The following is a 14,231-nucleotide window of genomic DNA, read 5'->3' on the forward strand; positions in this document are numbered from 1 at the left end:
CGATAGTGAGTTTGAGCCACTAGCGGAACAATGTTAGCCGGTCAGAAATGATTGCAATTAGTCAACCTGTTTGACGTCCGTGTTCTGTTTTCGATTACAAAAAAGAAAAAATTGTTGTTGCAATCATCAATTTTAGCAAATAGTGAAAGAGAGTCGGCCAATCAGAGGTCACAACTACCGTCACACTTTCTGTCACACTATGGCAGTAGGCATACCGAGTAATGAAAACAATTTTTCATTCTGTCTAGGTCGAAGTAGGGTTGCCACCTGCCTCTTTTTGATTTACAGGCTACCACCATCAAAAATACGGGGTTTAGATTTGAAGAAATTTGAAAATTTGAAGTATTTGAAGAAATAGGCGGTGGTTCTCTCTGAAATGCATGGAAAGCCTATTTAGATATTTCAGTTTATTTGTAAGTTTTGTATGTTTGCAATGTGGTTTTAAATAAAAGATTTATTTATTTAAATAGCTTTTAAAAACTCTTAGTTTTGTAAAGCAAAATGTTATACATTTCATGCATACAATCTTTTCATTTCAACTTAAAATTACATTTAATTTGTAATTCCACCTTCACAGTATCAATACTATGGCCGTAGCCAGGAATCGATTGCGGGAGAGGTTTTATTAGGGCCGGAACTGAATCCTGTCATGAGGAAAAAAACATTCGCTCAACTTTATGAGCTAATTACCTGGTTAGTGGAATTTCGCCTTTCAATTTGACAGTGAGATAAAATACAACAATAAAAAAGCGCGAGCGCAGTGAGCGTAAGTGTTTTTGGTTCAATACAGAAAAATTAAAGTGAAAGGGAAACGAGTGTAGCCATAGCAAGATTTTATTTTTAAAGCTTCCTATCCATACTAAAATTACAAATACGACAGTATATCTATTTGCCTATCTATTTGTTACCCTTTCACGGCCCATCTTCTTTACCAAAATTTTGGTACTTACTATTCAGAGGTAACTTGCATCCCAGACATTTTTTTTTAGGCGGCTTTTTAGCCCGGAAAATCCCCCACGGAATTTTTAAAAATCTAAATTCATGCAAACGAAATTGCTGGGTTTACACCAAGTAATAGAAATTCAAAGCGCGAGTGAAGTGAGCGCGAAATGTTTGATATATTTCCAAAAAAAAATTAGTAAGCAAATGCAAGAAATAGTGTAAGTATTATTTTAGGCTTAGGTTTTTGACGGCTTCCCAGGCGCAGTCGCCATTTCAAAATTTCTGGTCTGGTGGGAGGCTTCGGTCATGGCTAGTTATGTGGTTAGTATGGCCCTAACGGCCAAGAAATTAGACTGCATCATCACTTACCACTAGAAAAGATTAAAGTCACGGGCTAACTTGTATAAAAAAAGGCTTACATCCTCAAACCAAGCCCCGCCGCCTTGGCTACGACCATGATCAATATCGAGTGGGTTTCGGCTACGCATTGCCGCAAAAGGAAAATATTCTTTCTACTGGACATAACGTCAGTGTTTAATTTCGCCAGCCAGCTCCTGCTGAATTTGTAAAAAACCGGCCAAGTGCGAGTCAGACCCACGCACCGAGGGTTCCGTATTCGGGTACTTTTTCCGACATTTTACTCGAGAAATTTACACAACATTTACACAAATTTACACAAATACACTGGAACTTAGAAGAAACCAAAGTGACATGATGTTGCTACAAGCTATTTTGACTGGACAAATTGACTGTCCTAGCCTGCTGTCAGCTTTCTCATTCAACACTCGCTCCTTTAGGCCTCGTAAACCTCAGCTACTTTGCGTACCGAAATCCAATACAAACTACGCCCAAAACTCCGTACTTCTACGCCTGGCGCGAACTTACAATAAAACTTACTCAGATTTTGACCTTTTCCACCTATCCAAAATACAATTAAAAAAAGAAATAATTAAACTGCATCAGAAAAATAATAATATGTAACTATGTATTTATGATATTATAAAACTACTATTTATGAATTATAATATTTATGTTAATATCTATAATCACACACACACACATGCGCGCGCGCGCACACACACACACACACATACACACACACACACACACACACACATACACACTAACACTCGCTTAGTTCTGTTATAATTTATAATCTCTTTTATGTTAACTGTAATCATACTCATATATTGTAAACCCATTTGGCCTTATTTTTATATAGTTTAAAATGTAAAATTATATTAATTGTACCGCTGTTGTTTACAAATAAAGGAATAAAATAAAATAAAATAAATCAAAAACTGTTATGCATTAAAAAAATATGCATAAAAATAAATAAAAATCTGTTTTAGAATGAACAGGTAAAGCCCTTTCATATGATAACCCACTTGATATATGTAGTTATCTTACTTTGAAAATTGAAAATACTAATATTTGTTCATGAACACATGACAGACGGATAGAAGGACAGATGGACAGACGGACAGACGGAAAGACTGACAGACTGACAGACAACGAAGTGATCCTATAAGAGTTCTTTTTTGCTTTTGAGTTACGGAACCCTAAAAATATTTAGTTTTATTTGCCCCGTATTTTATTTTCATAATTACAGGTTTGTATATCCTGAAATACGGGGTAACCAGTAAAATACGGGGCCTCTGGCAACCCTATTCGGAAAACACTGTCACATTCAAGTTAATGTCAAATATTTTGTTTTCAATTACAGAAAGCTGCATCAATCATTATTACAATATTTTCTTTGTTGTGATTGGCTGAATTTTTGAGTTTCAGCCAATAAACAGACTGTTTGCCAATTAAACGTCATAACAATATAAATGCCAGAAAGTTTAACCAAATAAAACAAACTTAATGAGAACCTAGTGAGAATGCAAACGGCACACAATTTATAATACATATTATGTTAGTCGTATATAATAGATATTATAGTAGTCGTTCACTTTGGTAATAGTCAGATTGTCATCAGTAAAATTGATATTGGTTGATGTATCGTAAATTATTGTTTCGGTGACAAATATTTTTATTATCTATTTATCTTTGAACAGAATGGAATAGAATGAAATGGAATGGAATACAATGATAAATTTTTATTCCTGTAAACTTTTAGGTAAACTTCAAAGTGTTTTTGGATGGTCAGCAAAATTTACCACTGGTTCGGAATACCGTTCCTACGTTTTCTAGGGTTTCGTACCACAAAATTAAAAACGGAACTCTTATAGGATCACTTTGTTGTCTATCTCTCTGTCTGTCGTGTGTGTCAAGAAAACCTCTAGGGTACTTCCCGTTGACTCAAAACCATGAAATTTGGCAGGTAACCTAACTGCGTAATTTTGGGTAGTTTTTTTAATCGATAAAGAAAGTTTGCGACATTGTTCTATAAAAAATTTGGATTCCAACTCCTCAATCCTGATGTTGCAGTGGACCTGACTACTAAAGCTAATGGGATTTAAAAAGTGTCGATTATTAATTGATATTGAAGGTATCTATACCAAGTAAACACTTTGTCGTTGACCTCAACCCTGATGCTGTAAGAAATTGCATTCCTAAATCCTGGTGATCCCTCGGGATTTGAAAAGGATCATCCGTTTAAATATTCTTACGTGATACAGAAACAAGTTGCATCCCGGGGACGGGCTATTACGGAGAGGCAACTTTTGTTCTGGGAAATGAAAGGATCGGGATTTTTAAAAACCTAAATCCACGCGAGCGAAGCTGCGGGCATTAGCTAGTTGTAAATATATTTAGAAGCTACTATAAGATAATAGATAAGATACTTATTTCCTTATATTTTTATTGTATGGCAGCGCGCGGTTTTAAATTATAAATTGCACGTCCTGTCCTTTTCTGTAATACATTTTTTTCTCAATTTCTACCGCTTTATCTCATAGCAAGAGTCCGTAAGACATAATACAGTGAAAATAGGCAAAATATACAATTTTTTCAGTTTCCACGTCAGTACCTGTCGAATTTTTCTAACAGTGTAAGCAGCAGAGCTGAGTTTACCATCAAGTGTTGATATGTGGGTGTTCCATAGAAGCTTTGCATCTAACATTATACCGAGAAACACAGGGTTCTCCTTTATTTTCAACACATGATTATTTATCAATGAATTTATGTCATTTAAGGTCCTGGTATTGGGCAGTGTGAATTCAACACACTTAGATTTCTTTGCATTTGGAAGTAAATTGTTAGCAATAAATCAGAGAGTGACCTGTGATATGGCATTACATATAGCATATGGCATTGTCAAAAATTATAATATTAAAGCTGTGCGTCTTGCGTGAGGAATAGGTTGCAAGAGAGTTGCAACTTGCAGGGTTTGATGCATGCGCTATTGCCAGCAAACATGAGACATATTTTTATCTACAGGCAACGTCTGAGTAGGTAACGCATACGTCTAACACAAGTTGAAATGTACCAGTGTATTTAGTTAGACCTATCGACAAGTTTGGAGTTGGGTGCAGTCTAAATGTGGCCCGTGTGTTTAGACTGTCAGTTTCTGTCAGTTTCACGTGTCGTCCCCCGCACTTCACCACCCCGCTTGCACAAATCGAGACAGCACGAAATTTTCAAGATTTCTGGGTGTAATTTCTGGTTTTCGTAGTTCCCACATAATTATAACAATATAAAATATATAACGATAATTTTTTTACTACATAATATTCATTAAATTTTCTAGGTCTGTGGTTTTTCCAAATTTCATTAAATTGCTTCGTTGTCTAGAAAAACGAGCACAAAGTTGGGCCTTTTTTTAAAGAAAAATACAAATCTTTGAGCCCCTGTAATTTTAAAACTACATATTTTTAGAAAAATCTAAAACACCACAGACACAGATATTAGTTTCTAGACTATGTCTGCAAAATTTCATGGACTTTGGTTGCTTAATATTCAAATGAAATGGGAACTACGATTGTATGGAGTAAGTGACGGAGAGAGCTCTGTTAATCAGCTGTTATACGCACTCTTATATCTGCACTTATCTAGCCCACATGATCCCTTTGGGTGGACGTATATGGTGTTAAATTACAGCAAACAGGTATAAAGCTATTCACTTGTAACCCTTTGTCCTACTTGGGCTGAATAATTGTACTCCCGTAGTCATTTAATCTGCTAATGGAGTTATTTAAGATCCTGAAAAGTTCTTTTTCAGCGCCTCGCCGTACTTGTACCTATATCATTTATATTGTCAGCGTTATAAAAACCGGACAAGTGCGAGTCAGACTCGCGCTGAGGGTTCCGTACTCGGGTATATTTTCCTACATTTTGCACGGTAAATCAAAAACTATTATGCATAAAAATGAATATTAATCTGTTTCAGAAAGTACAGGTAAACTCCTTTTATATGATACTCCACTTGGTAAAGTTATCTTACTTTGAAAATTTAAAATACCTACTAGGTAAGTAATTATTTGTTTTGAACACATTTTAATTTTTTTATGATGTAACCAAAAATTCAGTTTTCGGATTAATTCCTTTACTTGTGCTATAAGACCTTCCTACCTGCCAAACATGATTCTAGGTCAACGGAAAGTATCCTATAGGGTTTCTTGACAGGCACGACAGACAGACAGACAGACAGATGGACAAAGAGACAGACAACAAAGTGATCCTATAAGGGTTCCGTTTTTCCTTTTGAGGTACGGAACCCTAGTAAATTATAGGGTTGTTGTAGAAAATGTGGAAAAAAGAATAAGAACTAGTGAAATACGGTTTATCTTCTTCTTTAAGAGTTAAGAGTTCTTTTCTTTAAGAGTTCTAAAAACGAGTTTTGGCCTATACTTTTCAACGTTTTTAAGAATCCTTTTTTCAGACCTTTTGTCATTGGCATTTATTTCGAAATAGGCAAAATGAAAAGATTAGACGCTTATTTGGAAAATTTTATTATTGAAATGGAAAAATTGCTTAAAGATAGCATTTATTTAAAATTAAAGCTTGATTAGCCATCAGAGTCTTCATGGTTTTCGAGCTGATCACTTGTGACAGGTGCTCTGTTGCTTGTTGCTCTTGCTGAGAGCAGAATACATTTGCACTTAAAGTGCAAATGTCTGTGAATGTGCAAGTGAACTTATTCGACATTTCCACTTAAAGTGCAAATGTCGAATAAGTTCACTTGTGAATTACCCTGAGAAATAAAGTTATAATAAGTATTAAAAACTAAAGATAAAAGAACGAAAGAAAGAAAGAAATAAAATAAGTACTGACTTATTTACTCATGTAAAAACGTTCACCACGGACCCCTAAAAGCTAACCGTAATGCTAATAGCTTTGCGTAATGTTACCAACTATTCAGCTGTACATCAATCTATGGCTGACTTATTAGACACAAGAACTACTCGTATCAGCTTTTTGCTGATTAATATACCCCTAGCACCTCATTATAGCCCTTAAAGCATTTATTTGGCATTATTACGGATCACATTGCTTGCCCACCATTTTCTATGTTCTAAATTACAATATTTATTATTTATTTACTATTTATTTTTATTTTGTCTATCTATTGGACTTGAAAAAGATGTTTAGTTATTTATACGTAAAAGCTTATTAGCATAAGCGTAAAAATTCAAAGAAATTGCTGGCATTTTTGTAATATTACTATCCATTTTATAATAGGTTTTCCAAGTAAACAGTTATATTTCGAGGGCGCGTGAAAATTTTGGTCTAAAAGTATATGATATTTGACAATAAACTTGCTTTCCCCATCAAACAGGCACTAATAACAAATACAAGTTCTACTTACCAAAAATGAATTAACTTTTTACTTCCATTATAGAAATGTCACATTGTGATTATATTATGATGGTTTGCGCACAAGCAGAATATCAAGATAGTGTGATGTTAAGGAATATATGGAGTAATATTTATTCACAATTTCGCCGCTCGTGCTCTTTTACCTGCATAAAAGCGTAAAAAGGGTGCTTATTTGTTGTTTGAGCTGCATAATAGGTAGCACACACTCTCTTTATCAGCCAATGTTCAGCTCTTGGGACGAATGTTACCTTTGTTAATGCTTATTAAATGCTTATATAATGCAGTTAATCAGCTAGTTGCTGCATAATTTGTGCCCAAATCAGAGTTATATCTTCTGAGGATGCTATTATTCAGATATTATTCAGCTCGTATATAACATGTTTTGGAGCTAAAGTTTCCAACGTGGACAGTGATTCAGTTGATATGCAGCACTTTTGTGTTACTTGGGATCTACCATGGTACCTACTCTGTGGTAATTACATGGATTACCAGGTAACTAGAGATATTGGACTTTTGAAATAGGCACCTATAGTACGCGACAGGTCGAGATGGCCATCGGGGTGGGGATCGCCCGCGCTAACCCGGTGTGGGATAGATAAATATATAGCATTTTTACAGAAATATGAAAAACCACTATCATAGATTTCTAGAACGTATCCAAATTTCCATATTAGGTATAGAACTCTGCGGAAAATTCGCGCGATGGAAATTTCGCAAAGCGAGATTATACCTAGGTAGGTATCTGTTCGCACATTGTTCATTCGATTGAGTTCAAATCTTGTACAGTGGTTGTTGGCATTTGCGTGAAGTTTTCTGGTTTGGTGCCATCAACGTACAGTATGTGGAAGACACGATTCTCATTGCAACGCATAATAAATGGGTTAGATATAAATTAAATAACTCGAATTTTAAAAATCCACCGACATAAAAACCTCTACTTATAAGAAAACTAGAAAAGAGCTGATAACTTTCAAACAGCTGAACCGATTTTATTTGATTATAGCTAAGAACACTCTCGATCAAGCCACCTTTCAAATAAAAAAAAACTAAATTAAAATCGGTTCATTCGTTTAGGAGCTACGATGCCACAGACAGATACACAGATACACACATACACAGATACACACGTCACACTTATAACGCCCCTTTTATGGGTCGGGGGTAAAAAATATTTTTTTCATGAAAATAAACTTTTAAGTATTATAAGTGCTTTTGAATAGTCACTGAATTTACCGCTACCCTTCCTATGTCCCGAGAAAAGAAGATGAAAAGAACCTGCAAGAAACTCAGCGGCTGCTCTTTTTAGTAAATAGGTATTCAATATATGCGAAATAGGCTTGCAGCTATGTGTAATAGCTGCAAGCCTATTTCGCATATATGCTTTTTTCAGGAGCATACTTTTAATCGATTTTTCAAACTTGTGTAAAGGCAAGTCAACAATTAATTAAATTCAATCAGGTCCGATGGAAAGTATTGTTATTATTTGTTATACAACACGTCATTCCTATGCTGTTAGTAAGTTCATACGACACATGGTACCTACGTAACACGTATTGTGACGTGATTTTGACCCACTAATATTATAGCGCATCGTGATAATATGGAGTAGGTAATTATGGTTGAGTAGGTACCTACCTACGCACTAGTTTATTCATTAATTTTAGTTTTTGGACCTCTAGCATTTAGACACCGATGCAGATCGCGGCGAGTGGAGTCGAATCTATCATCATCATCATGATTAACCCATTGCCAGCTCACTACTGAGAACGAAAGAATAAGAAACCCAAGAATAAGAAATGTTTGGCCATAGTCTACCAGACGACGCTGGCATATAGTGCGGATTGACAGACTTCATTCACTTTTTGTTTTTTTAAAGAATATTAGCCATGTTAAATGACTAATATTCCCCTTTCCTCTCCAACTAAGCTTCAGGGACAATAGTGCAACGGGCGGGGTTTGAACCTTTCGGTTTTCAGTCCACTCCTTTACCGGTTGAGCTATTGAGGCTCTAACATTGAGGCTTTTGAGAACATTATGGAGAATTCTCACTTCAGGCATGCAGTTTTTCTCACTAAGAATTCCTTCACCATTAAAGCAAGTGGATACATACCGCGTGCGACTGTGCCAGTCTTTGTCTATGCCTACATGATACATCTTGTCTATGTACTAAAGGCGTTAAGTTCCATATACTATTATTTATAGAAACGTCAAGGATACTAGGATGCCCTCTTTTTTAGGGTTCCGTACCTCAAAAGGAAAAACGGAACCCTTATAGGATCACCTTGTTGTCTGTCTGTCCGTTTGTCCATCTGTCCGTCTGTCTGTCAAGAAAACCTATAGGGAACTTCCCGTTGACCTGGAATCATGAAAGTTGGCAGGAAGGTAGGTCTTATAGCACAAGTACCTAAAGGAAAAAATCCGAAAACCGTGAATTTGTGGTTACATCACAAAAAATATTAATGTGTTCGTGAACAAATAATTTAGTATTTTCAATTTTCAAATCTACATTCTGAAACAGATTTTTATTTATTTTTATGCGTAATAGTTTTTGATTTAGCGGTAGAGGAAAGTTGTTTCGTACTGGTAGTTTGAATGTCCTCAAGGGTGCAATGATGTTCTTTCTTCCAAGGAGAGTTTCTTCCAAACAAGAGGGTTCCTCTTTCAAAGTGTTGGAGATTTTAAATAGTAAGGAGTCCTCAATCAAAAAATACCATAGCAAAAACACCCGGAAACATGTGAGAATGTCCGGATAATCTTTTGACAATCGCGTACAAACTCATCCAACTAAATAATAACGTCTTTTTGCAACCGCGTGGCCAGTGGTGCGGAGTGATAGAAAACAATCAGTTTCCTCTTCCTCGTTCGCGATTACTTCAGGTTTTGCTCAAAAACTGTGGTTCCGGAGTTTGAAGGTTAAATAGGTACATTTCTGCCATAGCACCCTGTTAGTTAGGTCCTTTTATTGATACATGAATAAAATTAATTACTTCATTCATCATTCACATAAAGCAGTTTAGTTAGGCGCAGAAGTTTTCAAATTCCATAAATTATGATCATTATCTTATCAATTTAATCTTTTTATCCACCTAATTCTTTACTTACCATTTTTTAACCTGTATGATACAAAATATTACTTAGGTCTTAAATACATTAGAGCTATTCTAGACATTTAGTTTTTCAAAGATGTTATAAAATTCTAGATAGACAACTCTTATAATAGACAAATTCGTGCGCTATAAAAATATTGCGCCTTACATAAAATCATAGCAATTGTAGCAGTTTATTGAAATAGAATACTCAGTTCGTCAGGCGTTTAATTACGGCATTTCTCATAGAATTCCTACTGCATGATGGAGTTTTGTGGTATAAAGCATTATAGACTTATTTATTGGTTTTTGAAAGTTACTTTTAAGTGAAAAAAATAGAACTAAGAAGAAAAAGAGCAAAGAAACTATATTTTGGACGAATGCCTCAAAAATCACATCACACTAATATTAAGAGGAGAAAGTTTGTATGTGTGTGTGTGTATGTGTGTGTATGTGTGTGTGTGTGTGTGTGTGTGTGTGTGTGTGTGTGTGTATGTTTGTTACTCCTTCAAGCAAAAACTACTGGACGGATTGGGCTGAAATTTAGAATGGAGATAGATTATAACCTGGATTAGCACATAGGCTAATTTTTATCCCGGAAAATCAAAGAGTTCCCACGGGAATTTTAAAAAACCTACATCCACGCGAACTAAGTCGCGGGTATCAGATAGTCTTTGATAAAGAAAATTATAGGTAGGTACCTTGCCTACTTATTGCTTATCTTCCTCATAGCGTCATAGCTATCAAATCAATCAAACTTGACCCTATTATTGGCACCCTTGGTCTTCTTAAAGGTCGCTTCCGATCTGCATACGACTGGCCTATATTAGGGCACGTTTAAGATTGTCCTAGCGTGGCCGATACGATTCTTGACTTCATAATTTGATGATAAAGTCATTTTGATCATCACTAGGTATTTTGTAAAGCTTACGGTATTTTTACATTATATTATTACTAAGTTTTTTTTAAGTTCCTCTACAAGCTAGTCCTTGACTGCGATCTCACCTGGTGGTAAGTGATGATGCAGTTTGAGAAGGTAGAGATTTAAAAATCCCGTGGAAACTCATTGATTTTCCGAGATTAAAAGTAGCCTTTGTCCATGTCTTTAAGAAAAGTTTTTCTAGTGCACTCTCGAGCGTTTTCTATAAAAATATACTTTGGTTCTCATAAGGATATCAAACAAACATAACACAAAAATATATAACTTGGAAAACTCTGGGTAACGGAAATATGGCAAACCACAGACACAGATAATAATATGGTCCTAGAACTGCATATTCATCAACCAATCATAAAATTGAGTTTAAATTCATGGTTAATATTCAAATGAGAACAAAAAATACGTTTGTTTGAAGCCCGCTACTAATGAACTCCTCTTAACTTCCTAAAAAAATATCACGCCGACCTGTAACGTGATTGAAAAACCAGCCAACTAACAAACACACTTTCAAATTAATTATTACTAGCCGATGCCCGCGACTTCGCCCGCGTGGATTTAGGTTTTTCGAAATCCCGTGGGAACTCTTTGATTTTCCGGGATAAAAAATAGCCTATAGCACATAGGCTATTTTAATCCAGGATATTATCTATCTCCATTCTAAACAGCCAAATCCGTCCCGTATTTTTTACGTGAAGGAGTAACAAACATACACACACACACACACACATACAAACTTTCGCCTTTATAATTAGTGTGATTATTACCTACCTACCTATTAATTGTAAGTGTAGGTATAGTTTCTTTCATAAGCTCAACAATAAACGTATGGATTTAACAGAATAGGTAGAAAGTTTCATTAAACATATTTTTTTTAATACGTATTAAAGTTATTAGTGTCATTTTTTAATTGAAAAAAATATTACAGTCATTGAATATCAAAACAAGATCAATAAAAACCATATAAAGTATGCATTAAAAAATTGAGAGTTCTTGAACAAACACATTTTCAAAAATTGTAACAAAAGTGGAATTAATGTTGGAGTCTATAAGCAGTTCTTACTGAAATTCACTACACGCATTTGCCTCTACTGGGATCAATTTAATTTTTTCATTTCCGCATGTAATACTGTATTAATCGGATACCAACATAAGCTGCAGCTGCACATGCCATTGCCCGCATGCTGCTTGTTATTGTTAATTGCGCAAGCCATTTGCTCAAAGGATCCTCATTTAAAATAGTCGGCCATTCAGCTGCAATTATATCCTCGTAAGTGATAGCTTGTGGCCGTAAGCAGCTTATTAAATGGAGATAAGCTGTGTGACCAGCTTCTAATGCTGCCGCTACGTCTCCATCAGCAAAAATATCTAAAGCACCCCATTCAAGATATTTAGGATTTGGTCTACCTGTTAGACGTCGCAAGCCTATAAAATCCCCACATTTTGGAACGTATACATCAGCTATATCAGTTTCTTTATAACTAACAGGTGTCGCTGCTTCATCACCAAAAAGTCTTACTAATTGTTTTATAACCGCCTCTCTTGAATCTTCATCATCTTTAACCTTCAAATAACCAATCAAAGCAGCATATTTCTCTAAACTACCAGTTGCAGACATTTGTGGACGCTCTGTAGCCCAAATAATAGGTCCTTTAACGCTTAATATATCACCGCTGTAACCAAAACGATGCCAAAAACTTTCCTCGTATTGAATTAGAAACTTTTTTGCTCTACCTTTTTTCATAGCAGCAGTTATAGATAGTTCATTGTCGTAAAGCAGTTGTGCTTCAACCTCAATGTTAAGCAGTTCATCAGGTTTCATCGCCATTGCCAACAAACTGCAAACATAATTTGTATCTCCTTTCAAACTTCTTAATATAACCTGTTCATTTGAGTATGAGCTTATTCTGTTAATAGATTTCGCTGACACGGTAATATCAGCGACGCTTTTCTGTAGTTTGCTAGCAATACGTTTTCTACAGTGACCTAAAAGCTTTTCACGAAGCCTAGTGTTGTTGCCGTCTAAATGATTTCTCGTACCACTTGTCCTATAGCACTGGTGTAAATAGAAAAGAACAGATACTATGGTTGCTGGTGCACCACAGACTATATTTACTATATTTCTCATAATATCTTTTGAGTTCGCAAATATTAATGCGTAACTTAAATGTTTTTCCATTGTTGTTTGATCGAAGTACATTAGTTGTTTTCGTTCGTATGCATTGTCAATAGCATGTGCTTGAAAAAGATCTTTCATATATTGGTCTAGTAATGTTTGATACTGGTTCAATTCAAACTTCTCCAGAATGTTGAGATAGTCGAAATCGTGGTAATCCTGTGTACATTCTACAGTATCGCCTGTTTTGTATTCAAACAATTTGTTTAAGCTTGTCTTTAATTTTTCTGGGGAGATTACTGCATCTGGAATAGGGACATTAAATTCCTTTGCGTAGACAGCTATATAGTGCTTTCCAATGCTCTCTATTAGTTCTTTAGCTGTGCCTTTATGTATATATTCCCCTCTTTCTTCCTGTTCTTCCTGGAAGGCGACATTGCACTTAGATTCAATCTCTTTGCCAGTTAAGTCCAGAACTACTATATCCACAGTATCACCGAATCGCTTCTTTAGTTTATGCGCAGTAACAAACCCAGGCAGACTACAGCCAAGTATGATCACATCTGCTTTGATATGACTGGTTGAACTCTCCCATGTCGAGCTTTTTGTATGTTTAACCATATTATTTATCTACATTTGATATACTAATTAGAATAGGGAAATTATTGATTACTAAGCACACGTTATTGATCTTGAGATGCTATAGTTTCTACTTCGATTCGGATGTTGGGATATTGAATTTATAAGGGAATTTAGGAAATGAATGATGGATGACCATGACGTCAGATATCTATATCTATATTATATTTGTTATAGATTCTTGACAATTTGTTTTTGTTTGATGATTGATGAAAATAAAAAAACATATAAAAAACTTGTTACAAATATAACAAACCAAAGAGTTCTTATATGGTATGTACTATGTATAACACTCGTAACTATTTCTTTATCTTATATTAAAAATAAACGTCTTATATTAGTGTATCGTGAAAGATGCACTTTCAAAAATAATGCGAAACGAAGCCCCTTAGGGCGGTCGTTTTCGCCTGTATGCCTGTGTGTCTGTCTACCTTATTGTGTTGAGTAACATTGGTTTATCTGTGCCACACCCTTACACTTTAGCGCGAAACATAAAACATGTGGTGCCATCTATGTTGTGAGCATATACTAAATTTTAGTTTGTGAGCATTGTTGATGTAGTAGTGCGGGTCTTCTCCGTTTGGTCGGAACGGCCAAGCGGGGGTACGGGCCTCGAGGCATGGCCTCCTTACCCGGGTGAGGCGCAGGGCAACATTGTACCCTGGTGGTGATCTTTTAGCCGGGATTTCACCGGCTAGGGCCTGCCACCTTGGCTTACGGCCCTACGGGCTTCTTTGTATATCCG

General features: G+C 35.6%; 1 protein-coding gene across 1 annotated transcript; it reads right to left on the reverse strand.

The window, feature by feature from the left end:
- Positions 1–11,617: 11,617 nt before the first annotated feature.
- On the reverse strand, positions 11,618–13,664 carry LOC123873180 (probable flavin-containing monoamine oxidase A). The gene has a single exon (XM_045917909.1). It carries the CDS (start codon positions 13,466–13,468, stop codon positions 11,843–11,845), a length of 1,626 nt encoding a protein of 541 aa, XP_045773865.1. The 5' UTR covers positions 13,469–13,664; the 3' UTR covers positions 11,618–11,842.
- Positions 13,665–14,231: the final 567 nt, after the last annotated feature.

Source organism: Maniola jurtina, chromosome 2 (assembly GCF_905333055.1).
Source record: "Maniola jurtina chromosome 2, ilManJurt1.1, whole genome shotgun sequence".
Lineage (NCBI taxonomy): Eukaryota > Metazoa > Arthropoda > Insecta > Lepidoptera > Nymphalidae > Maniola > Maniola jurtina.